The 26,338-nt window shown below is 43.3% G+C and overlaps 1 protein-coding gene across 4 annotated transcripts in view; it reads left to right on the top strand.

The window, feature by feature from the left end:
* LOC311006406 (ELKS/Rab6-interacting/CAST family member 1-like) overlaps positions 1 to 26,338 on the top strand; it is a gene marked incomplete at its 3' end in the record, with an annotated part of 118,412 nt that overhangs the window by 56,778 nt on the left and 35,296 nt on the right. For 3 of the 4 annotated variants that reach the window (XM_083999230.1, XM_083999231.1, XM_083999232.1), the window contains exons 16-18: positions 2,440 to 2,575; positions 4,737 to 4,868; positions 9,766 to 9,926. In XM_083999230.1, the coding sequence (XP_083855356.1) occupies positions 2,440 to 2,575; positions 4,737 to 4,868; positions 9,766 to 9,926 (429 nt within the window). Of the gene's footprint in view, positions 1 to 2,439; positions 2,576 to 4,736; positions 4,869 to 9,765; positions 9,931 to 26,338 lie in introns of those variants that run through there. The other variant, XM_083999233.1, reaches the window with a different exon arrangement.

Below are 26,338 nucleotides of genomic sequence, written 5' to 3' on the forward strand. Positions count from 1 at the left end.
ACAGGCAGCTCAGGTTATTATTTTGTGAGCTTTTGAACAGGCCAGGTGCTGCAGAGCAGCTTTGGCTTCGTCGTCACATTTCAGTTTCTACTCCGGCTTCCCAAGTTTCTCTGGACGGGTTGCAATTGGGCCCCCTGGACCTTTTAGCAAACACATAGAGGATTTTATTTTCCCATCCTCTGCCAATATCATTTCTCAACTTTTCTGGCAGTGATACTGATGTAAAAGCCATTTGATGGATTATTCCCATTATTTTAGGTTAGTGTAGCAGGTAGTTGGAGCTTGAAGAGACTCAAAAGATGTTAAAAAAGAAAAAAAGTGCCGTCATTAAATATTTACACTGCAGAATATGTATATCACTCTAGGTGTAAACAAATAAACTGTATTCTCTTATGAATTCACACAGGGGTTTGAACTCAAAAGAAGTGGAAATAGAATAACGTGTGAGATGGGAGGGATCGAGTTAAACCCAGAGCTTTGCGGAGAAGAGACAAAGGTCAAACATCATGTGACGATTAGAACCTGTTTACACCTTCGGAAACAGAATATGCTGCGCATGGCTCGTAAAGATGATTTCCCATGAGTGCACATGTTTTGCTGCTGGTGTGAGACGCCGCTCGCTGCGGATTCCCATCACTGGAGGTCTTTTACTGGCAGCTGTAGAGATGGAAGTGGAGAAAATAGATTTATCTGAGAGCCTGTAAAAAGTTATGACAACAGGAACGCACGCACGCACATAAACATTTGCGCAGCGCGAGCGGAGAGACTGTGCACATGGTCGAAAAATGCAAACATACAAAAGACTGGTGGACACATGCAGAGGGGGAAAAGAGACTTATTTGAGTTTGATTAATTTCTAATGGGTTAGTCAGCGGCTTAGTTTTGTCTTGCAAGTGTCTTTGTTGGACGGCCGCCTGTGTACGCAGATGTGGGCGTGTGTTGTGCTTGCACATTCATCCTTTGTGTTTGACTTATTTTTTTCGTTTTGTGTCATCATTCAGTAGACGTTGTTAAACCTCGCTGGCATTAGCTCGGGTTAGTCCACATCTGTGTGTGTTCATGGAAGGTATGAAAGATCGTGATCGAGTCAAGCTGCCGTGTTAGCTGATAGGTCTGTGACAGAGCCACAATGGCCTCCAGACGGCTTAAACCGGGATTAAACCCTCTCTCCATCCCGCAACCCCTCCACTCCCATGAGGAATCGCTCTCCCTCTCTTTCTTTCTCTCCCCCTCTTTTATTCTCGCTCTCTCGCTGCTTCTTTCCCCAGATGATGATTTTAGACTCCTGCTTCCCGACACCCAGTAATCCCTCTCTGAAAAGATCCTCATACTTCCCACTGCGGAGGAATTCTGAAATGTCATCTCCTCATTGATTCATAGCTTTTCATTGAATTCACTCACTGATCTTTACATTATATTGGCCCAGAGGGATTTCATTTCTGCGCCGTATTGTGCAGAATAGTTAATCGCAGTGTCTTGTAGCATCATTGTAATGGAACAAACAGGCACTGTGTCCTCAACGTGTTATGAATATGACGGTTTGACTCGATATATTAAATGTCAGCTGCACTTAGGAGCTGCCAGCATTGTAAATACTGGTGCATTCGCTTTATTGCATGTGTGTGTGTGCATGCATCTGGTGTCACTGTGGCAGATTTTTTGCAGTCAGAGGTGGTTTCTCAAGCGCTGTGAGAGGATGAAGGATGAACCTGGTACGCTTCACAAACTTTTTCCTCCGAAAAAAAGAAAAAAAAAGAAACCTGAAATTCTCCTCCATGCAGTGTCGCTGCTGGGGAAAATACAGCCTTTAGGTTTTGCAATGTGAGGTTTGAGGATTGTGTTGGATCTGGTCTTTAGATATAGCATGAAAGAGAGGAGGGGAAAGCCAGTAATAGTCCTCTTTAGGTTGGCTTATTCAAGGATTTCTCCCGCAGCTTTGCCTTTTTTCCTGAAAGCACTGACTTGGTAGGAAATTATGAAAGACAGAGTAGAGGTGGACTTGCAACAGAAGTCCCTGGCTGACCTCAAATCAGGGACTTTTCACTTGTATGATCATCTTGGACAATTACAGTAGCCGGTGTTATTGACATATCTGTGTATTGATTGGACATATTTCATTCACAAAAAACATTTCAATGTGACTTTGATTCTTTGAGGCGGAATATTTTCACATTTGAATGTTTTTATGCCGATGATGTTGTGGTTTCAATCGATATTAAGTTGTTGTGTATTTTTTTTAAATATTAAATTATTATTTTTGATGAACTCTGATCGGAGATTTTCACCAGCTGCCGTTTTGCATTTGTAAAGCTGTTCCCCTGTCTGTGCAGTTATCCCCTGCCTTCTGTTGACATCTGTACAGTAAATGTCATGCATATTTACAGTAGTGATGCTTTGACTTTGATTGTGGATTTTTTTTGTGTGTGTGTGTATATGCAGGCAGATGAAGGACCAGTCGAAGAAGGTGGCTAACATGAAACACAAGGAGCAACTGGAGAAAAGCAGGAACGCCCAAATGATGGAGGAGGCCAAGAAGAGAGAGGACAATCTCAACGAAAGCTCCCAGCAGTTTAAGGTACGGAGGGAGGAAGAGGAGGGAGGAAGAGGAGAGGAGGGAAGGAGCTATGGGAAGGAGGAGGGGCGAAACAAGAGGGTAAAAAAAAGTGAGAGGGAAAAAGTTTCTCTCCTCACTCTCGATGTCCTACCTTGAATATTGTCTGCTATGACAACAATGCTTCATCGTAAGGTGACAATAATGACAGGGAGCAGCCTGAGGCAATGTCAAACACACTCACTCACACACACATACATGCACTGCAGCTCTCGCTCAGGGAGTGTGTGAGAGCGGGTAAGTGAAGAGGATGACTGACAGGGAGAGCGGGGCGGAAGATGGAGAGGAGACAATAAACGGTGAGGGGGAGAAAAGGTTGATAAAACGAGGAGGAGAAGGTGATTGGAGGAGAAACACTCAGCTATGAAGTGAATGTTGTGGGCTTTAAACGCTTCCTGTGGGTGGGAGAGAGCATCTGCTAATTTTCTGCTCAGGCGTCAAGTGACCACAAGATGAACAGTGACGTGTGCGGTGATGATTTGTGACTGCGGTTTGCCACATATTTCCTCAGATTACAGGTTTTTCTTTCACCTCTTCATCCATCCCCACCTTTAATTTCACCCTTTTCACCCTGAATTTCCCTTCAACTTTGTCTGACTCTCTTTTCTTTCTCTTTTCCTCATCCGTCCTCCTCTTTCCCCCCCTCCCTCTCCCTTTCCAGTAATCGTTAATCTCAGTGGCCTCTCTGATTAGAGGCAGATGAAAACACTTTCTGCGTGTGTACGTATGTGTGTGTGTGTTTGTGTGAATAAGCATATGCTCCCTCTAGCTATGATTGATCATTGGTTTAAGGAGGTTGGAGCTTGTCGTTTGTGCATATGTGTGTGGTTAGGGGATGAGCTGATAGCTATGTGAGTCACTCAGACTTATGAGACCGCAGCGGTCACAACCATAACTAGTGTGTGTGTCAGTCCTGAGCTACTCCGCATAGTTTAACCAGCACTGAAGACTGTACATGGAATGTGAGTTTATAATTCAGGCCGTAAATTCAGCCCAATTCAATACAATAAGAAGCTTTAATTCAATTAAATCTCATCTCAGTCTGCATACTTAGACACCAAGTAATGTTGGATCTGTTGCAGGACAGAGATACGCTGCACATGTGCTGGAGATGCTCTGGAGAGTTTCTTCATGGCCACTGTAATGTCTCATCCTCTGTGTCCCACCTGGTCTCCATCAGCTATTCATTCTGTTCTAATGTAACCACCAAAGTCAGTCAATTGCCTGGCAGGAGGAAAATAGCTCTTTTTTATGAGGAATTGGCAGGAAGTTCATGCAGTCATTTTACTTAAAAACAGCTTCATGTGTGATTTCCTGAGTCCTCGGAGGCAGATGGAGATCAGATTGTCTAATTTGTGAGTCTTTTTTTTGCAGTTTATTCCAGTTGCAGGGAGCAGCAGGGCTGGAATGAGGAGCGTTCAGGGTTTTGAGTCAGGGGACATGTAAAGCAAGATGTGACAGGGGAAGCGGCTGTTACGGGAAACTGAGAGCACACTCTGTCAGATACAGTGGATATCAGATGGAAGAGCTGCTGTATACGAGTTAGACAAATGCTTTTCTGGCAACTACTGTATACAACTCAAGTTAAATGTTTTTTTCCTCTGCCCCATGAGATAAAAAACAAAAATGAGAGATGCTTTAGTATCTAATCTAATTATTGATCACGATTGTTCGATGAAATATCAGAAAATAGTGAAAAACAGGTTGTTTTATCTAATCAACAGCACAAACGTGATCATTTTTTTATCAATATAAAACACAACATTACTGTATGTAAGCACTTCAGAGGTTGGAACATGTTTTTGGCATTGTGCTGTTGGTCCGGACTGAATTATCGCAACAACTTGTGGATGGATTACCATAAAGATTTATACAGACATTCATGGTCTCGAGAGGATAGAGCTTACTGACTCTAGTGAACCCCATGAATTTCATGGTTGTGGGTGAAATGTCTCCATAACCTTCAGACCCTCATAATCCCCCTCCGGTCCAGTACTTTGTTTATGACTCAATAACCTACACTTTTTGTTTTTGTTGGCTTAATCCTTAAAACATTCTGGGCTAATCAACTCATAATCTCAACTCCCCACACTTAGACATCGCATACTTTCTCTTCTCTCCACAGGACTCCCTCCGTCAGAAGGAGGATCGCATCGAGGAGCTGGAGGAGGCGCTGAGGGAGAGCGTTCAGATCACAGCAGAGAGGGAGGTGGTGCTCGCCCAGGAGGAGCAAGCACGCACACACTCTGAGAAACAGGTACTCCCCCTCTCCCCCTCTCTCTCCCTCTCTCTCTCATAAACACACAAACTTCATGTTTATGATCCCGATCTCCCCCCAAACAATTAATGTCTGAACCAAACCTCTCCTTATCTCAACCCCTATCAGTTATTAACCTGCACACAAACACAGAGCTGTCCTCACCTCTGAGGATTTCCTCCAGTTTCTGCCTTTGCGGGACAGTTAGAGCTACAAACATACAAGAAAACACACGCAGACAAACATCTCTGTGGCGACATAAAAACTCTTACTGCCATAGTTAAACACCGCTCTGCCAAAAGTGGCTAATGGCAGCGGCAACACGCATCGTGCCCCCGTGCCAGCTGAGCTCATTCAGGTGTGGCTCTGTACGTGTGTTTGCCCAGTCACTCCTCATTTGGGGGAGAGGTAAATACATCTCTATTTAAGGAACAGCTTGTGTTTTGTCCTCGGCGACCGGCAACACACAAACAGGCCGACCGCTCCAGTTTGTGATCTGTTTTATCTATATGCAGACAGTATTAATGCTCATACCAGGGCTAAAGGAGACTCAGAGGGGAAGGTTTTAGTGGATTCAACCTCAGACCAGTTGTGTGTGTGTGTGTGTGTGTCGTTCCCCTGAGCACCAGTGACTTAACAAGGCCGCAGAGATGGGAAATGTTCCTCAGAGCCTGGATAGGTTTTGACAAGTGGGAAAAAACAGCGTGGGCCGTGAGGATGAAAAGTGCTCTGAGAAAACACTGCCCGCTGTAGATGTTGGCACAACAGCTGGACTCCATTGTTATTACTGCCTCTAAATGTTGGACGTCCTCTCTGGCCTTTACTTAGTTAGCAGACAACCTCTGGACAGACACGTGATGTGAAGACAGGCATGCAAACAGATGTTTGACTTTTGAGGTATTTTCGCTGACACTCTCAAGTCTCCGGGTAAATGTTAGCGAGCTCCACAGCGGAATAAGTTCCAGACAGGCCGAACGTGAGCAAAGACAAACAAGAGGGATGAAGTGCATGAACGGGACGTGACGGAGACAGGCCGCTCTGCGTAAAAAGGTGAAACAAGCCTTACGAGACAGATTTAGCTTCTCCAGCTCCGTGTTCAAACAAACGCTTTATTAATCTCTCAAAGCTGCATTTCAAATTCTAGTCAAGCTCCTGAAGTTTCCAGAGATGCTAAGTAGCACAGGAAACACGATTAAAATGACGCTCTTGATAGGTCGGATTTTTCCTTTTGATGAGATGATGCAACCAAAAAGAAAGAGCATTTTGAATTTGAATAATGACAGGTTCAGGCAATCAGGGGAAGATGTATGTTGTATATTATATTGTATGTAAAAAAAACATTTATTTTATTTTATATTTTATATTTATTTATATTTATATTATATTTTATATTTTTTATTTTATATTTTTATTGTCTATTTCACGAAGAATTAACAGCTCAACATAAAGGGACTGTGCACGAAATACAAAACAGACATGGTAACAAGAAAAAAACAGACCAACATTTAAGTTTTGCAGTTGTGTAAAATGAAAAAGAAAAAGATTAGTACATTATGATAGGCTATGCGGCAAATATATACATATAGGTCCATTACATCTGGGTGCTTCTAAAAAAAGAGGGGAATTAAAAACATTTTTATTACTAAGAGGAAGAGTGGCCTAAGTCCTTAGCTGCAGTCAGGGCCTCTTTCAGAGCAAACAGGCCTGAGGCTCTTGAGTGTTCGCAACATTGAAGATTGAAACAAGTGAAGTTAAGATGAAAAAGTCACATCCAACATGTTTACGCCGAAGTTGATGCTGTGGTTTAATTTGTTTGGAGTCATTTATGCCAAGCTTTCGCATTGAGTTTGGCAGCGATTTATATTGAAACGGTTCAAAATGGGAGAAGTGGCAGCTTTAATTAGACAGAATAGAAGCCATTTAGGCCGGGACAGGGTGCTGGAGAGCGTCCTCGCCTTCAGACGCTTCACTGGAGGAGGAAGGAGCAGGAACGTCAGCGTGTGGTGAAGGAGCGGCGGTGGCAGCCAAACGCTCAGCGCGGTCCTCACCCAACATCAACAACACTAACTCAGCCTTTCAACACACACACACACATATATACACGTGTACACTCAGGCTGGATAGTAACACACAAGACAGCGTTCCACATACATACACATATTTCTCCAGACACACAAGCATGGCGGAAAGAAGTGCTAACTGCTATTTAAACAGTGCGCCGACGCAGCACAACATAGCATTCAGCCGGAGCCAGATGGACGCCACTTTGGTTTTCTAACTGGAAACGTGTCTCTATATACACAAGTAAATTGTAAATAAATATTTTTGTGTCCCTGTCTTAACAACTGCGTCACTGCAATTAACCTTTCACATAATGATTTATAAAATGATGACAGAAGGAGAGACAATTTCCTCCCTTAATGAGGACGGCCTGTTCAAAGGCACACACACTGCTTATTATAGCGCTGCTGGCACACACACTCACACACACATGCAAATGCAGCCAAGCCAGGCACAAACACGTGCCATTACTAAATATTGGTAGACACACATAAACACACTGTTCATGTACAGCCATATATTGACAACCTCTGCACGTGTGTGTGTGGGTGTCACTGTGACTGTAACTGTGCGGTTCGTACGGTAAAAACGGTCGACCACAAGAAAATATGCTTAATCTATTCTGCTAGACGTGAGTCACAAGTGTATGGGTGACCACTGGACAAAGGTGTGTGTGTATGTGTGTGTGTGAGAGAGAGAGACAGTGAAAAGTGAGTCAACAGTATGACACATGCCATCTGTCTCCTCAGAGACCAAACTAAAGACAGACGCTCTCGTCTCCAGCTTTCCGTCTTTTATTAACCAGACAATTTTCATTCTTGAACCCAGTGCACCTTCGTCTTTCTTCCTTTTCTTTCGCTTAAAATAAATGGTGAACTCACACAAACACAAGCACTGAGAAGACTGAAGGGGTTCCTGTCCTCCTGTCCTCCACCTCCCTCTTTTCCAGCCGGGCCTTGTCACTCCTCGCCTCTCCCTGCATCCCTCCATCCTTCAAGCCCTGCATCTCTGATGTCGGCCAAAGGCCTCTCCTCTCCTCTCCTCTCCTCTCCTCTCCTCTCCTCTCCTCTCCTCTCCTCCCTTACTCTCTCCTCCTCCTGTCTTGTCTGAATTGCATTTTTCACTCTGCCTGTGTTTCTGACTGCTCAGTACTACTTACTACGCTCTGTCTGCGCTTTCTTTTATCTGGTTCTCTTTCATGTTCTTAGCATTTGTGTCTCTTGCTTCCTCAGTCTTTCCCTTTTCTGCTGTGCAGTTTATTTTTTCACTTGAGCGCTTTTACAACTTTTCTCTTTCCTTCTCTCTCTTTTCCTCTGCTTTTCCTCCTTGTATGTTTTGTGGCTTTAATCGTATCTCTCCCTGTCGTATCCCCTCCCCTTACCACCTTTACTTGTAACCTCTTTTCCTTCCTTCCACTGCTTTGATATTGTCCTCTTTCACTCGTTTATACTTTCTTATCCATCCTTCCCTCTCACCTCTTGTTCACCTTTTATCCTTCTTTGGTCTTTTCACTTTTCTATACTCCTTCTTTTCCCTTTTATCTTCTTTCATACTCTCACTTGCCCCTTATTTTCTATCCCTTTGTTCTCCCCCTTCGCTCTCTCCGTCCCCTTGCCTTTTTGCTCTTTTCTCCCATCTCTCTCTCTCTCTCTGTTCTTCCTGGATGCAGCTCTCTCACATTCCACTGCATGAGTTCACCACAGCCGGCTTTAGGTGGTCAAAGGTAACAATCAGTCATCACAGACCGCACTCACCTGCCTTTTACTACATGTCATTAGTCACTCACGTCTTCGCCATTCAGCGTTTTTTCACTTCACTGTGTCACATTTTGATTTTAGCGAACAGCAAGATATATAAAGTTAATGTAAATACAGTGTCTTTTGTTCTGTTTAGTGAACACGCTGTACATTCCTCTGTACCAGCTGTGGCTTGGTCAAATCCACAAGATGGGGGAAGTTTATAATAGACACAGTGTGTGACGTCTCTATTATCTCCCACAACAACCTGAAGATCGTGGCGGCGCTGCATCCAACAACCAGTTGGTTTGAGGAACACAAGCATAACTTTAATTGGCCACATGTGACATGAGGATTGATGAAAGCAGCCCTGACAGCATGGGGAAGCAGAAGTCTTGGAACAAGATTAAAGTGGAAGGAAACAGCAGAAATCCATCCATAGAATAAAGATCTTCCACCTTGCAGCTTCATTAGAGTCCTGGATTCACTCAATGGAGGTTTTGTTCACATGGCAAGACTTTTATTTTGTCTTTGTCCGCACTTTTCTCTTAACTGGAGCCGCTTTTCAGCTTCAGCTTCAGCTCGTCCTCAGGGTTTTTTATTTCTATATTTAGGTGGAATTGAAATAAATGTTTTTGTTTTTCAGTTCTTACTTCTTTTTCTTTTGTGTTTGGTTTTGATGTTGCTTTTCTTCCTTTGTTCTGCAACACTTCAGAGACGGAGAGATAGTACATATAGTATCCAGAGGGAGAGAGAGAGATAGAGAGAAATATGTAGTGACCTAGACACTCTCAGACCTCACAGACATCAAACTGACACACTGATATACACCCATAGAGAGAGAGAAAGGGACACATAAAGTGAAAAGGAGAGAGAGAAAAGAAAACAAGGAGAAAAAACAACACGTTTGATGTTCTGCAGCATTTCATGTACAAAGAAATTATGAAAAACACACACACACACATACACGCAGACATAAAGACCAACCATATCTATGTAAAGAAAAAAAACAGTAAAAGCTGAAGGACAAAAAAGATTTAGACTATGTGTGGGAAAATAATGTGGTGCAATGTGTGTGTGTGTGTGTGTGTGTGTGTCAGGTGGAGGACCTGCTGGTTGCCATGGAGAAGGTGAAACAGGAACTGGAGGTGATGAAAGCCAAGCTGTCATCGACTCAGCTCTCACTGGCTGAGAAGGAAGGTCACCTGACCGCCCTGCGGGCCGAGAGGCGGAAGCACCTGGAGGAGGTCCTGGAGATGAAGTAAGAACACAACCCCCTCTGTTTTTATTGCTGTTATTTATGTTGATGTGTAAAACAAACTACACATTAACAACTGTTGGACACGTTTCAAAATGGTTATAAAATATTTTCCGTCATTTTCTGCACAAGAACTCACAAAAAACAAAATATGAAACATTTTAGTTAAATCCATCCAGTGCCATAAGGTTCATATGCAAATATTTACTTTATTTATGTCACCATGACAGGTTGTAGCTGCCTCTTGGTAGATGCACACTAACCTTTTCCAGCTTGCGCTCGAAGTCATTTTAAAAACTCAGACTCGACCTTCAACACTCTCCCTGACATTAGCAGCTCTTGTTCTATCTCCAGTAGTTTCCCATGTTGCCTCAGTGTTCCCGGAAGGTGGGTCGCCGCCGGTCACACCGACGCGAATGCGACCCTCACCCGACACCTCATCGACTCCCCCCTGTTCCTCTTCCTCCTCTCATCTCTTACCTCTCTCCTTTTATCTCCTCTCCCTCTTTCCCCCCGCACTCTAGAGTCATAGAAGTTAAGTAGTGTGTTAATGCAATAACCATGTCCCGCCGTCCGGCTCTTCATGTGATTGATTGATTACATACACAGACACTAGCGCACACTCATGTGCACGGTGTAACTCCGAGCACATTTTAATGTAATTTTAATAGATGGGTTTGCATTTTAAGTGCAGCTGAGAGGAGTCCAGCAGTGCAGTGATTCCATGTATTTTCTGCTGTTTTACATCCTAACTGGGACCTTCCAACGAGGTGTAATTTAGTAGAATGACGCTTTGGGCTGAAATAGAAGCCAAGGAGAAAGTCCATGTTAGCATGCCCTGCCTATTTAAGCACGCACTGGGACTATCTTTTATTGTGGCATCATGGGAAAGTGAGGGCATGCTCTGTGATTTAGGTTTCCTGCGCTCTGTCCTCAGCGCTTTTCTACCAACATTGCATTTCTTTATTTCTGAGAAAGAGAGACTCTATGTGTGTGTGTATGTATGTGTGTGTGCCTGTGTGTCCGTCCAGCAGCATGTCCATTCACAGCCCAGGTGAGCAAGTTATTGGCCATTTTATCGCCATAGTAACGACCCATGTGATTGTTACAGGCATCAGCGCTTCAGAATGCGTGGCCTTGTTTTCATATGTGAATTTGCACGTGAGTGTGTGCGTGCGCGCGCGCGTGTGTGTTCAGATGTGCAAACACAAGATGATTGATTTATTGACGTCAAGACGTGTCGACCGCTCCTTTTATGACGATACTGGCTCCATGATGAATATTTATGTAACAGGCAAAGACGTGAATAGAAGTACACATTATCCCTTACTTCAGCTATATACACATAAAACCACCGACTGCACAAACACACAGAACAACACGCAAACACACACACACACACATAGAGAAAAGAGACAGAGACCTTCTATACACATGCATGATTAGATTTATCAGTCTCCAGTGGGCAGTTCAGTCTGTGTTATCATTTAACTTCACTCTCCCACCAGCATCCTGTACTTGTGTGTGTTTGTGTGTGCGTGTGTGAATCCATTGTGGTTACCATCAGTGTTAAGCCCCAGTCACCACTATGTCCAAACTGTGAGCTGTGGTATGACTGTGTGTTTCCATTGACAGATCACACCCACAGTACAGAGACCAAATGTTTACTCTGCTGATCGTCTCTGGTGTTTGTGTAGCTGACACACACACACACACACACACACACACACACACACACACACACACACTGCAGTGTGCTGTTATCTGACAAATATCTATGACATATGCTTTCAGAGTGTTATTGCAAATAGATTCTCCGGCTTTTTTCCTCATCTCGTCTTATACACCATCAATTTAAGTGACAGGTGGTGGTTAATCAGATGATTCACATCATTTTCTTTTTTTTTTAATACCTTCGATATAGGTCTATCAGGACTATTTGCCTTTTGAAACGGTCATAAAATCTCTGACCACAGCCCTGTTGCAGAGCTTGTTGATATTTTCCCTCTCTGTGCTCTAACAGTGTTTATATGCAGTAATTATTGATAGTTTTTTTGATATTACATTTTGTTGGCATGGTAATCTGCATTGACCAGCTGTTTTTCTTCCCCACTTGTTACCAAATCTACTATTTTCTACTGTTTCCACTTGTATCGTGTTTTTTTTCTGATTAAAAGTATCTCACTGGAAATTCCTCTAAATGCTCCTTTGAGTCGTCTGCAGGGGCTTGTGAAGAGTTGTCGCATTCACATGTGATTATTTGGCAACTCGCTGAAAAACTACAGCGCTTTCAAGCTCTGCCTCTGCATAATACATGATATTTTTCGGGCTGCAATAAGATATTCCTCTCACATATTTGGGATATTGTGTATTTTTTCCTGTCCGTTCCCCCTCATTGAAAAGTTTAGACGTTTCAGGTAGCTGCTAGTTGTCGCGCCGTGAGTAATGGACATGACGCCATTGCTCATATTTTTCACAAGACGTTAGGGTTTGGTCAGCAAAATACGTCATTTCGTGTCTGGCTTTTTCCCACATGTAAAACATGAGATGTTTGAGGTGGCTGTGTTCTGTGTGTCCATATATCTCACTGTAATGCACATGAAACTGTCTCTGCACACGCAGGCTGCCGTAACTCTTCGGGGTTTGATGTCTGATTTGCTGCCCAGTTTTACATCGGTGTTAGGTTTAATGTTACGGTAAGACATGATATATGATACGGCATGTTTCAGAGGTTTTCTGGGACAGACATTGAATATATTAACACACATGCACACACACTCGCTCCCATGCTGAAATATATTTCAAATACAGCTGGGAGAAAACACATACTCCAGATCTGTCTTGCTTTTTAGTCGTCTCTTATTTCCTCACTTTCCTGCTCTTATTGCCTCACACACACATATTGTACACACACTTTGTAATGCAGTTGTCAGAGGATCTATCTATCTTTGTACTGTTGTTTTCACCAGCTAGTTGTACACGTCGTCTTCACTCCAACACTAAACCGACCGTCAGCTGCTCACGTGTGTTGAACTTGTTACTATCCTATAGGATGGAAGAATCAACACTGGTATGTATTAATAAGCACCTAAAACGTATAAAACCATATAGGCACACATGCACAAATATGTTCATGCAGAACTATGCAAAGATACACACATCTGCCCTGCAGGGCTCCAACATGCGACTTTCCCACTGATAAATCATCTCCAGTGACCTTCACACATGCACACACACTCGTAAAGCACACACAGACATATTTTCTTTGTGCTATACATTAAATATGCACATGCTCATTTTCTTCCCAGGCCTGTGTGTGTTGTCATGTGTTTGTACAGTTTAGGGGGATGCAGGTGTGTGTGTGTACTGTATGTGTTGCAGCTGGAGGAATGTGCTGACAGTGTCTGTGTAACAGCGGGGTGTCACGTCTGAAATCCCAATCTGGATGAATTAAGGCCTATTTTATCCGCCGCTGTTTGGCTTTACTGGCATTTAACACACATCTCCTCCTTCACTGTACCGCCCTGTCTGACTCACACACAGAAACACACACACACACACACACACACAGAATTTTGTCTCTGGTTATGTGTGGGTATGTTTCTGAACAATTTAGTGGTGATACATTCAATATAGTGCAACAACAAGACCTGATTAATGTAAAATATACACAGTGAAGATTTTAATTGGCTTTTAAAGTATTTTTAGAGAAGATGAGACAAGACAAGAGTCTTCTGAACCTTATTTTGTAGGTCGTCTTCAAGAAGTCAACTTTATTTACAAGTCACAACACCCTCTATTCTTAGACCTTTGATTTGTATGGGGGAAGAATCCAAACAAAAACATTAATGGGAGCTTGTGCTAAAAGTACAATTTTAGATATTTTAAACCTTCCATTAATTTTGTGTTTTTTTTTTTTTACTGTTATGGCAGTGGCTTAAAATGTCAACGCTTTCCTCACAGAAAACACATCCTTTCAACATGAAAACACCCACGCTGCCAGCAAACGCACGCGTAAAATTAAATGTCACAACCACTGGTGATTGAATTTGTAGAGACTGTTCGTAAACAGGAAACTTGTCACGCAGCTTTGCCTGAGAGACTTTGTTCTCCGCCAAGAAGATCCATAAGACACAGAGTGTATTTGAGCAGAACTTATTTAAACTGGGATTCACAACTGCAGCTGCAGTTTTGATCATTTTACATGTCAAGTGCATTGATTAGTTAAAGTAAATGGAAAATTATTGAAGACATTCAACTCAGTTCTTTCAATCACAACGTTATGTTTTCATGGAAAGACTTCCATAAGAAGTTGATGTGTTTTACTTGTCTCAGCACCCACATAGAAAGCCTGCGTGTGTTAAATGTGAAATGAGGTATGGCAATATTTTTTCCATTTTGTAATAGTCTTTTGATTATGTATAAATACCAGTAACAGTTTGGATATCAGGACAGGAGAAGGAGGAGAAGGAGTGGACCAGAGGGTGGTCAGAGGAGCGACGACGAGCAGGAAACGAGAGGGAAGAGACACAAACAGAGAAGACGAGTGCAGAGAGGACAAAACGAGCAGAAGAAAAGAGAGGAGAGAGGTCAGGGGAAGAGTTATAAATCTCTTTTTTGGGGGGGTGGGGAGACAGTAGGAGGATAATAAAATGAAAGAAAAGAAGCAGAAATGTTTTTTTGGCAGAGAGAAAAGGAGGGAAAGCAAAGAGCAGAAAGACAGCTGTCCAACAACAACTTACCGCAGCCAACAAAACTGCGTGATATCCCGAAGAAATGATATTACCTCCATCTCTGTCTCTCTCGCTCCTTCCGTTCATCCATCAATCTCTCTGACTAAAGCATATATTGAATTTATAACCACTTACATGATATCCTCCTCCTTTACATTCATCCAGCCTCCCTTTTTCCCCTTATGACCATAATTATTGACTAATTTACTGGTCGTTAACTGTGACCAGACAAAAATTATGCTTTTAACATTTTAAAATCAGAACTGATCTATTGCAAATGTTCCCAGATGTAAAACAGCGAGACTGATTTGTCTTTATTTGCGAGGTTGCTATGGAGACGGTCGCATTAATGATGTTTTAAAAGGCCGTGCATTACAAAAGAAAACACCGAAGCATCATGTTGAAACGGCCCTGCTGTACGGAAACTGATGCACTTGACAATTTTTTTGGCTACGCAAACAGTCACGGCTTCCAGCAACAGGCAGCAGAGTGAGTCACATCACTTTTGTTTGCTTTAGTAGGGGGGGAAAAAAACTGATATTGCAGTTGTTTTCTCTGTGTGTGGGAGGCTGCCTCAGGCTGTAAGAAATAAGTGATAATCAGTTATTGGAGGCTGATTCACTGAGCACATTTGCTTTTTTTTTTTTTTTTTTTTTTTGCTAAAACTCCCAAGAATCTATTTGGAGATTCTGGATCCGTGCATATCAAAATGAAGCTTTTAGAAGCGCTTTTATAGGGGGGTGAAAAAATCCAAATATCAAATTAGATGTCTTCAGTTGTGTGCGAATGGGGAACTCATGCTGTTTTTCCTCTTGTCTCGGTCTCACACATGCTGTGTCTGGAAGAATTTGGACGGTCTCGACTACAGGAAGTCTGTTTACGCACAGACACAATGTATTTTTGCGCCACATGTAAAAAACCGGACTATAAAGTCTGCAGAATCACAGAGCCGCTGCGCCGTCTTCAGCCTCCCGCAGTTCGAGCCTTGGCCGATGCCTCAAGGTGAACTCTATAAATTCAATTTATTTCTCCTTTGCTGCTCTGCTCTTCTTTTTATCTCCCTCCCAGCCTCAAACCTCTCCCTGCACCCCTTCCGCCAAGCCCTCCCTTCATTCCTGACGTCCCTCCCTCGCTGCATCCCTTGCCTCTGACATTCTTTTCCTCCATCTCTCCCATCCTCCTCCTTTTTTCATCTCTCATTCTTTGCATCCTACCTTCCTTCCTTCCTTCCTTCCTTCCATTTTCCCTTTGCCTCTTTCCATCCATCTTCTCCATTCTGAGGCTACATCTGTCTGGAAACGTCATTATCGAATGATTTCTGTCTGGGCAGGCTGTATTTCTCTCTGTCTGTCCCTGTCTTCACTGTTTTCACTACATACTGAAACCAATCAATGATGTGTGTGCATGCGCGAGTGTGTCAGTGTATGTGTGTGTGTGTGTGTGTGTGTGTGTGTGTAGTCAGAAGATCCTATTTTCAACGGCTCTGTCAATTGGACGACAGCTCTGGTCTTTACAGCCGGAAAGCCATCGCTAACAATATGACTGCAAGTGTAGAAGACGCACGCACGCACACATGCTGGCACACACACCCACACACACAGCAGCTATCCCATCACTAACAATAGAAGTACACGTTGCCTTCAGAAATAAGACACACACACACACACACAGTCACTTACAAAACCAGACGAGACAGCATGACTTCATAGAAGCTTTCACCCCCAGAGGAATGTGTAGATATACACACACGCACGCACACACACATATGTATATATATATACATATTTAGACAAATATATACCTACACACACACATGGATAATACACCCTCCCACACAAATGCATGTACACATGCATATGGCAGCACACTAAACAGAGACAAGTGCTTTGATCCCCTCAGACAGCAATGAGATTAATCCACACTGTGCCAAGGCAAGTGTGTGAGCGTGCCCTGTATTTGTTGTGTGTTGTGTGCATGACAGACATGTTGGGAGCTTAGTGTGACAAAAAGGGGCACGCGGTTCTGACACTTAGTCTTACAAGCTCAAATCAGGGCGCCTCGCTCTCCGTCGCTCTCTCTCCTCTCTTCAGTCTTCTGCACTTGCCTTTCTTGCCCTCTCTTCTCTCTGACTCTGGCTGCCTTCCTTTGTCCTCTTTTGATTTTTTTTTTTTTTTTTTTTTTTTTACGTCTCCCTTGTGAGAGACTGAGGGAGAGATTGGAATCAGGAAAATAGAAGCAATAAAAGATGTGCTGCAGTTAGAAGTTGTATTTAAATAACAGGGTTTTCTGAAAGTCTCAGAAGCCTTTGAGAAACCAGTGATCTTCAGCTGAATATGCAACAGAGAAAGTCTCATTTTATACTGCTGACTCTTTGTGTTGTAATTTTATTGTTATTGTCCTTATTTTATGTGTAATCTGTACGTGTATTTCATAGCTCCCGCACCAATTAAGTAGACTGAATGGAGCTGAATAAAAAGAAGAGAAAAAAAGGGGAGTGGGGGATTTAAAACAAGCACAAGGAGACGAGATCAAGAGCAAAATGTTCAGAAAAGATGGAAGGCAACCAAACACATCAGAACCAAGAGAAACAAGTGGAGAGAAAGAACAGATAAAGGAAAAAAGGATGCGGCAAAACCTAAACTCGCCTGTTTTCCTCAGCTGATTACAGGTTGTGCCTGCCAGGCCATCAAACAGATCATTAAACAGCAATTAAAGAGGGAGAGGGAGCGATGAAGAGGGAAAACATATCAAAAAGAAGAAAACAAAACATGCTTTTTTTTTTTTTGAAAGCCTCTGATTGTACGTTACAAGAGCCAAACGATTACATTTCTATTCTGGACATAATAAAACTGTAGTAGACAGACAGGCAGAGCAGAACAGGACGGGCCAGTGACAGACTTGTGATTGGCTTGTTTAACGTAGCGGGGAGAAAGAGTGACACACCGAAGCAGCGAGAAACAGACAGAATTATAACCTGACATCTCTCACATCAGCAGCATGATAAATCAACGCACAACTTACAATGTACAGGTTCTGTTTCCATTTTAAGACTTTATTCTGCTAAATGGGAAAGTTGGCTCACTGTGAGGCTGTGAAGTCCGTGGATACAAGTGATAGTGACTGAGGGAACTGAGCTCACAATTGTACGAGATAAATCAGATGAAACAATGGAAACAGAAACATTATTTTCAGCCAAATTATGATAATGAAGTTAATCACTGTGCTTTTATTTTGCTCTTAAAACGGCAAATGTGGCTGTTAAAGATAATGAGGATGACTGTGATGTTTTCAGTCGTCTGCAACGGACCATGGCTGTTGTTTGTCGAAGTGTTGCAGAAACTTTGTGTAGATGTAGCCTACTTTACATTGCTGATCGTTTCAGCAACAATTCATGCTGCAGAGATTCAGATTGAATGTGAATGTTTTTCTAACTTAAAGACAAAAAATGACGTCAATTTATTCGTGTCCTGCATGAAAATCACTTGTGGCTCCATAACAAACAAACAACTTCTCCAACCTGGACAACTATATTGTTTTTTTAACCCTCTCTTATGACCCATAGCAGTGTCTACTGAAATAGGGTCCCCATGTGGCGACAGGCGTACCAGACCTTGGTTGTTGTGTTACACCAATAAAGTGCCATATCCACCTTTGTCGCCATCGTTTCTGTTACGATCACAGCTTGGTTAGGTTTAGGCACCACAACTATGCGGCTAGGTTTAGGAAAGGATTGTGATTTAGGTTGTAATAAGCACTTCCTCCACCTTACACAGACTTTGTTGTCATAGTTACAGTATATAAACAGCTAGTTTTAGATGGGAATCAAATACTTCTCCACTGTGTCATACAGTACATCCTCCCACCTCAACCTCCTCTAAACGCTCTACGTCATGTCCCTTTGCTCATGGTCATAGTTTCTACGCCCAACAACAAAAGTCAACTGTGGGTCATAAAAACCTGCTGCAGGACCGAATTATGGGCTGGTTTTCATGGGAGGACAGTCAGGACTTGTTGTCATACAGTCTAGTATAGTTATTATAGCAGATACCGACAGTAGAGTCTTTTCATCAGTAACCATGACAAAGAAAATATTATTCTCTGTTAATTAACATGCTCTGAATAAATAAAAAGACACACAGAAGAAAACAGCACAGTCCAAATGGTCACCTTCAATGTAAAGTAAATTATATGTGATTTGTTGTAAATGCCTGTTTGGTTTGAGTTAATTGTTTTGGAACAGAGCTTGTCTTTATTCAGTAATATTTCTAATACATAATATCATATGATCACAGCATTGAAAGAATAAGGCAAGATCAGCACGTGTTTAATTTTAGAGTTAATAGTTTAAAAGTATTCAACTTCATGTTTAGGAAAATCAAACAAACGCACAACAATCCACAGTCCATGCACCTGTGTGTAGTTTGTCCGGTGCGCTGTGCAGTAGAGCTGAACAACAGAGAATATGTTCAGATCCACAGAGACGTATCTGTCACTCTCATGTTGCGGATTGAAGCTAATGTCTTAAATATACACCGTCTGCTTTAATACACAGTTGGGAGTTGCAGGTGTCCGGTGCCGAGGCTGCTCGGTGTTACGGCAGTGAGTTTGTGCTGACAGATTGTAAGCAGATGTCTTGGTCTGTGCAGCGCAGCGTAGAAATGGATTCACTGGAAAGAAGCACAGTGAAGACAAAGCTGCATCTTTAGTTTGTGTGTGTGTGTGTGTGTGTGTGCGTGTGTGCATGTGTGAGTGTGTGGTCCCATGAAAAGAGCAAACTCCCGCGGACCATGGATAATGCATTTTTACACCTTTCTTATTAGTCACAGTGTGTGTGTACATGTGTGTGTGTGTGAGAGAGAGAGAGGTAAGGGAGCGAGAGAAGAGAAGTGTTTTTTAGCAGAAAAAAGTGAGCGAGAAAAAGGGGAAATGTGTCAAGAACAGATCCTCATTCTGTCATGCAGTAGTCCCACCTGCCCTCCCTCTCTCCCTCTCTCCCTCTCTCTTTCTCTCTCTCTCCCCTCCTCTTACTGCCTTTGTCTCTCAACCTCTCTCTCCCGCTACTCCTTCCCTCCCTCTCTCCGTTCCTCTCCCCCCTTCACGTCTCTTTGATTTGTTTTCCCTCCAAATCCTCCAGTTATTTTATTCCCTTCCCTGTCAGTGCTGTTTCTTTCTGTGTGTGTTTCTGTGTGTGTGTGTGTGTGCGTGCGCGTAAGTGTGTAAGCCTTCTCGCTGTCTTTCTTTAAGCCTCTCTGATGTACAACAGCTCCTTGAGGGGAGCTTTTCTCTCCCTCTCAAACACACACACACACACACACACACACGGACTTATCCTGTGTGCACCAGCTTTAACCTATTTCCCTAACACTCTGGTTCTCGCTCTCTCTCTCATTTTTCCCAATTCTCTCTGATGGTCTCTCGCCCCTTCGTCTCTCCCCATACTAAATCATTCATGTCCAGTGTCTCTGACCCACTTCCACTATAGGTTAGCACACACACACACACACACACACACACACACACACACACACACACACACACACACACACACACACACACACACACACACACACACACACACACACACACACACACACACACACACACACACATCCCAAAAACCCTGCTGCTCTCTGTGTGTTGTACATTATACATCAGGCCACTTTAATCTAAGGTGCATCAGTCAAAGATGAAACAAAGTTTTTATCAAATCCCGACCCGACTGCCGTCCGACGGTATGCAAATCAGTTTTTTCCAGCCTCATCCGTATTTTACACTCACGATAAACAAGTAACGTTTCCACATCAATAAACACATTTTCGTTTTTGGCGACGGATAAAAGCCCAGAGGGCATTTTTTAACTGTAATTACCAATAATCATTTCGCCATTACTCTGTGTTTTTGAACAAAGCATTACGCCTTTCATGTGTTTAATGTAGCCGTCAAGAACAATTTTAAGGTTTGTGAATGCGCATAACAACTGCGGTAGGTGTCGATCATTTTCTCTAATAACTGCTGTTATAATCAAATGAAGTGAAACTTTGTGTTGGCGCGTTCGCAGGAGAGAGAGCAGCAGTAAATGGTTTACTATAAACCAAGGCTTTATTGGCTATCGTTGCTTTGATGCCGCACACATGGCAGGCCAGCACTAACAAATGCTTCATAAAACCTGCTCTGATCGTTGTATTCAATGCACTCTTTTCTCTTGTAGGGCCATAAACCCATGTGCGTATGTGTGTGTCTGTGTGCATATGTGTGTTAAAAGATGTATAAAATTTTAAAGAGAGGCCCCCAGCTTCATTCTTCTCGCTATGTTTCTTCTTCTCTACCTTTTTCTTTCCTACTTCTCACGATTTAGAGCTGTGAGGCCTAGCAGCAGTTCACACCTCAAACATATGTGCATGTGCAATTGTGTGTGTGTGTGTGTGTGTGTGTGTGTGTGTGTGTGTGTGTGTGTGTGTGCGTGCATGGGAGAGTTGGCTCATAGCGGATGAGAATAGGAGGCCCAGGACTCGCTGGTTGTCTGCCCCAGGACAGAAGCTGTCAGCTGGGAGAAAAATACTACTCTGCTGGGCCCGACTCCTGAGACACATAAACTAAACTAGTAGCTGTGTGTGTGTATGTGAGAGTGTATGCGTGAGTGTAAGAGAGAGAGAGAAATAAAGTGAGGCAAAAACAGAAGGAGGAATTAGAAATGGTTTAATTTTATATTCACACGTACAAGTTGATTATGCAGAGTCATGAACACCAGTCATGGACGTACTGTATGTGTGTGTAAGTGTGTGTGTGTGTGTGTAGGTGTGTGTGTGTGTGTGTGTGTGTGTGTGTGAGGTCTCTCCAGTGAATTCCACCATATAATCTGGCAGCAGACTGACACAAAGGAAACGAAAGAGCGAGTGAGAAGAAAGATAAAGACAGGAAAGAGACTGGCAGAGGAGAAGAATCGATCAGTTCCTCCTGCTCCTCTCTCCATCACAGATTTATACAGCCCACTGTGTGTGTGTGTGTGTGTGTGTAAAAGTGTGTGTGTGCGAGCCTCCGGGCAGCATGAGCTACCACTGAGAGCCAGATGTGCCCTCCTGTACCCCGTTCTTCTCACCTCTCCCCTGCTCTTTTCTCTTTTTAAAATCACACTTCTCTTCCAATTCACCGTCTCCTTGTTCTTCTTCAACCATTTTCGTTAAAAAACAAAATCTTCAAATGTTTTTAACGGCAGAAATCAACATCACTGTGCCTGATTACCACACTCAGGTGTTCCTGTTCTGACCTTAGCTGCAGCCAGGTGACAGGTGACATTTGAGTCATCATTTGAAGCTCCAGAAAGGTTGCTAGAAGAACAAGAACTGAGTCTCTGAGTGTAAGAACAGCAGAGCCCTAAGCGTTGATCCCTTTGCCTGGGAGCCCCATCAGCTAGTTCTGTCTAATCCCTGAACAAATGGTTTTTTATGGTCAACTAAAGGATCTGGTCTCTTTAAAACTGCAATATGATAACGTAAGTGAGTGGTCAACCACAGCAAAATAAAAATGCAGCCTGACTTATTCTTGATTTTTTGTAGAAAGCCAGTGTTTTATACTGCTATAATCACTGTCATTTAATTCTTGACTCGTTGAAGCCCAGTTGCTCCTTTGATCCTCTGATTGGGACACTTGGTCCTGCCCTGTGTTGATCTTATGACGTGACTGAGGCCACATCCAGACTCAAACTGTTGCCTAAACCCAATAAATAAGTATCATTTGAGCGAGAAACTCATTCTGTCTGCTTTTGTTTAAAGCAAACCAAAGCTCACATAACTCATGATTATAGTAAATATAATTATCACATTTTTCTAAATCCCGTCGCCAGACAAGTGAATGTGCTGATTTTCTTCACCTCAAAAATCACTCATTTTCTCAAAATTGGTCAGAAAGGGTTGAGTTTGTTATGGGAAAAAAAAAAATCCTTCCCCAAACTTCCAGAGGTTTTAACAAGTCTTGAATATGGTTCTGTGAAGCTCCGTGTGTGCAGCGTGCGAAACCTCCCCTCACAGAAATGAGGTCGAGCTTGACACGCATCACGTCCTACAGGGGTTAAAGAGTAAACTCTGGCGTCCTACAAGCGGCCTCCTGCGTAACCAGAGCAGACAGTGTCACAGAAAACAATGGGGGGCTGCTTTGTTCAGTCGGAAACAGAGAGCAGAGAGAGGGGATTATTTCTAAAATAGCTCTGTGTTTGTCTTAGACAGAGACTGGCCAGTGTCACACTGGACTGAATCTACTTTACACACACACACACACACACACATGTAGCCACACACTTCACTTTTACACATACAAATACTCAGGAATAAGCCTCAAATACGCACAGACAACCTGTGAACATGCACGCACACACACACACACATACACGACGAAACACACACCAGTACATCCTTATAAGCACATAGACACCTACTGAAACACATGCTGTCATAACACGGGCTTACAGCTATCACTAAAACACACCCACACACACACACACACACTGTAGATTGCAGTACAGGGTGACAGCATGAAAGAGATATCGCAGCACACACTGGAAGCTGCTCTAGTGTGTGTGTGTGTGTGTGTGTGTGTGTGTGTGTGTGTGTGTGTGTGTGTGTGTGTGTGTGTGTGTGTGTGTGTGTGTGTGTGTGTGTGTGTGTGTGTGTGTGTGTGTGTGTGTGTGTGTGTGTGTGTGTGTGTGTGTGTGTGTGTGTGTGTGGAAATATGTGAGTGATCTAAGACCAGGCATTAGTGTTTTTGATAAAGCGAGGGGCCTTAAGTGGTTTTAGGAAGGAGAGAGCCTCCACACGGCGAGTGTATGTGTGTGTGTGTGTCGGGGTTGGGGTCAGGTGCCTGGTACATTCGTGCGTTTCTGCTTTCTGTCTGCCTTGTCGCCGCGGCGATGACATCATGGCACACGACCGCGCCGAGTGACGGAAAGAATCCCACCCCCCCCACCCCCCACACACACATCTTCTTTACAGACGGCCAGAAGAGAAGAGGTGAAGCAGATAGAGCGAGTGACGGTGGACGGGAGGAGGTGAAGAGGAAGGGATGAGAGTTGCAGGGAGGGCGAGAGATACTGATAGGGAATGGGAGAGAGAGAGAGAGGGAGAGAGAGGCTGAGTGTGGGGGGAGAGAATATAAGAGTAAATGGAAAGTTGTTAAATCCAGAGTAACTTGTGAGGTTCATACAGAATAGATGAGAAGCTGTTTTACTAGTCACCACCGTTAGCACCTGTCTGAGACGCTGCTCGGCCCGGCGCCAGCCTGCTATGAACTTTTACAGTGACTCGTCAGCGGAGCATGTCGCTGGACGGATCCTGCATTTTCCACTGGAGCCCCTGGGCCGCCGCTGCACCCTCGCAGACCTCTCACTGAAATAAATGAGGAGGCTGCGTCCTGGTGATACATTGCTTTTGTTTTGTCTCCACTCAAGCTAACAGCAGATGCCACGGCCGAACCGTCAGATCCTAAACAGACACTAAATCCCGAGACGAATGTGAACACAGAAACTGCAGTAATTTATAAAATGCCACAACATTTAAGACAAATGAAGCAGCCAGAAATCAAGAAGTATGAGTATGACAAGGTTTCACCCCGTGCCTACTGTTAGCAGACCCTCCTTTATCCTACTTTACTTTCCATATTGCTACAGAGGGGGGAACACTTGAAAGGAAAGTTACAGATCTAAGGCAGCCGATCCACTGGGAACCTTTTCCTCCTCACAGCGCTGGCTTCCTTGTCTTTGTTATTTTCAACAGTGAGGACACACTGGCAGCGCCGCTGAGAGCACACCATGTTTTAAAGTGCCCTCTGACAGAAGAACTATCTAAAGATTTAGCAAAGGAGAGCTGCACTTGAAACAGTTTTTTTAATGATCACATAGCAAGAGCGGTAGCCACAACCGGCGCTCGCCATAAGTATGTGTTCAGCTCTGCAGTCTGAGAAGAGACAGAAGAGTGTTCTGAGTCTTCGCTTGTACGTGTGTGTGTGTGTCTGTGTGTGTGTTACAGAGATGAAGAGAGCGTTACACTGAGCCCCAGAATGAGACGAGTGCATCTGGAATAAATATCATTTTATCACCGGGGTTTATAAGCGCCATGTGCTGGCAGGTAACTCTCAGATATGGTATAAAAGTAGACGCACTGTTAGCTTTAACAAGACTAATGTTCCATTAGCCTTTCTGTGTGTGTGTGTGTGTGTGTGTGTGTGTGTGTGTCTGTGTGTGTGTGCGTGCAGTGTTTGTATGAAAAAGAGAGGGAAAAGACCGTGACAGTGCTCCAGTGTCTTGCAACCTGGAAGAAAGGAAATGTTCTTTCTGATCGCTTAAAGACGTCCAAGAGCTCACTGGAGGTTTTCCCTGTATGTGAGGTATTATAAAGACTTTGGTTTGGTATTGTTATTAAAACTCAGTTTTTTAATAACACCTGTATTTTACTGGCGGTGACACTGGAACATTTGAACATTTTGATGCTTGCCATGTTTTGTTTGGTTTTCAGCCTCCTTTAAGTTAAGTCACAAAAATAGCAACACCTCTATGATTTCCCCTCTTTTAATCAATCAATCAATCTATCACCAAACATCATAATCTATTGATAAATTCCATAAAGACAAAGGCACATAATGATATATTGTATTATTTTACAATTTAAAAGTGCAGAGTCATCCATATCTGAAAATGTGAAACAGTAAGCAATGAGGAAAATGTGACAGTGATTATACTTCCCCAGAGAGTCGAGCTACCAACCCAACCCACTTAACTCCCCCAGCTTCCCCTGACAAGCACAGATGCATGATGGGACACTTGCACACTGACAGTGTGGTCAGTTAGGCCGCCCAAAGAATGTGTGGGTCTTCACACAGTCATAACATGTAATCTGTCTTCGTTTAGATGCTCTCATTCCTCACCACACTACTGCATCTGTGTGTGTGTGAGAGAGAAAGAGAGACGGAGAGAAACAGTGTAGCAAAGAAAGAAAGTGAAATGGTATGTAAAAAATGTAAATGAAGTATACCTCTGTGTGGATTGGTGTGCATCGGGGTAATTGTATGTCTGTGCGTGCATTTATCTTCATGCATGCACATTATATGCAGCTAGTGATGGAGTTCAGATCCTCTGCTCTGAGTTTATTTCTTTATTTTCTTATCTCTTGACTTAAACACTGTTATCTATAGGAGCTGAGGCTTTATCTGTGTGTGTATGTACGAAGCAACATTAAGCCAAAATTTGATTATAGTGGTATAGTAGTATTCCTATGTGAGAGTTTGCATTGTTGTGTGTCTGTGTCTGTGTGTGTATGTGTGTGGCCAGTCCTCGGGCCCTGTGGGATTGTGGGGAAAACGTTATGATTTAGATCCTCTCTGGAAACGGACAGGGTTCTGAGAACTCAGAGCCTTGGGTGTCCTGAGAGGCGGCCGCGCCAGATCTGCGGCCGATGGGATGGATGGGATGCGGCTTGTTGCTTCCCGACCACATGGAATGCTATCTATCTGTCAGCCCGGCCGTCCACATGGGGAGGGGATGAGACGGGAGGGATGGAAACAGAGACAGACAAGAGAGTAGCGAGGAAAAACAGCCAGGCTGAAGCTTTTTATACAAGCTAAAGGTAGTAAAAACGTAGTGGTGTTAATGAAATACCAAATAGGTGCTATCAGTCTTTGTTGGCGGCTTGTGAATCATCC

Source organism: Trachurus trachurus (assembly GCF_905171665.1).
Source record: "Trachurus trachurus genome assembly, chromosome: 23".
Taxonomy (NCBI): Eukaryota; Metazoa; Chordata; class Actinopteri; order Carangiformes; family Carangidae; genus Trachurus; species Trachurus trachurus.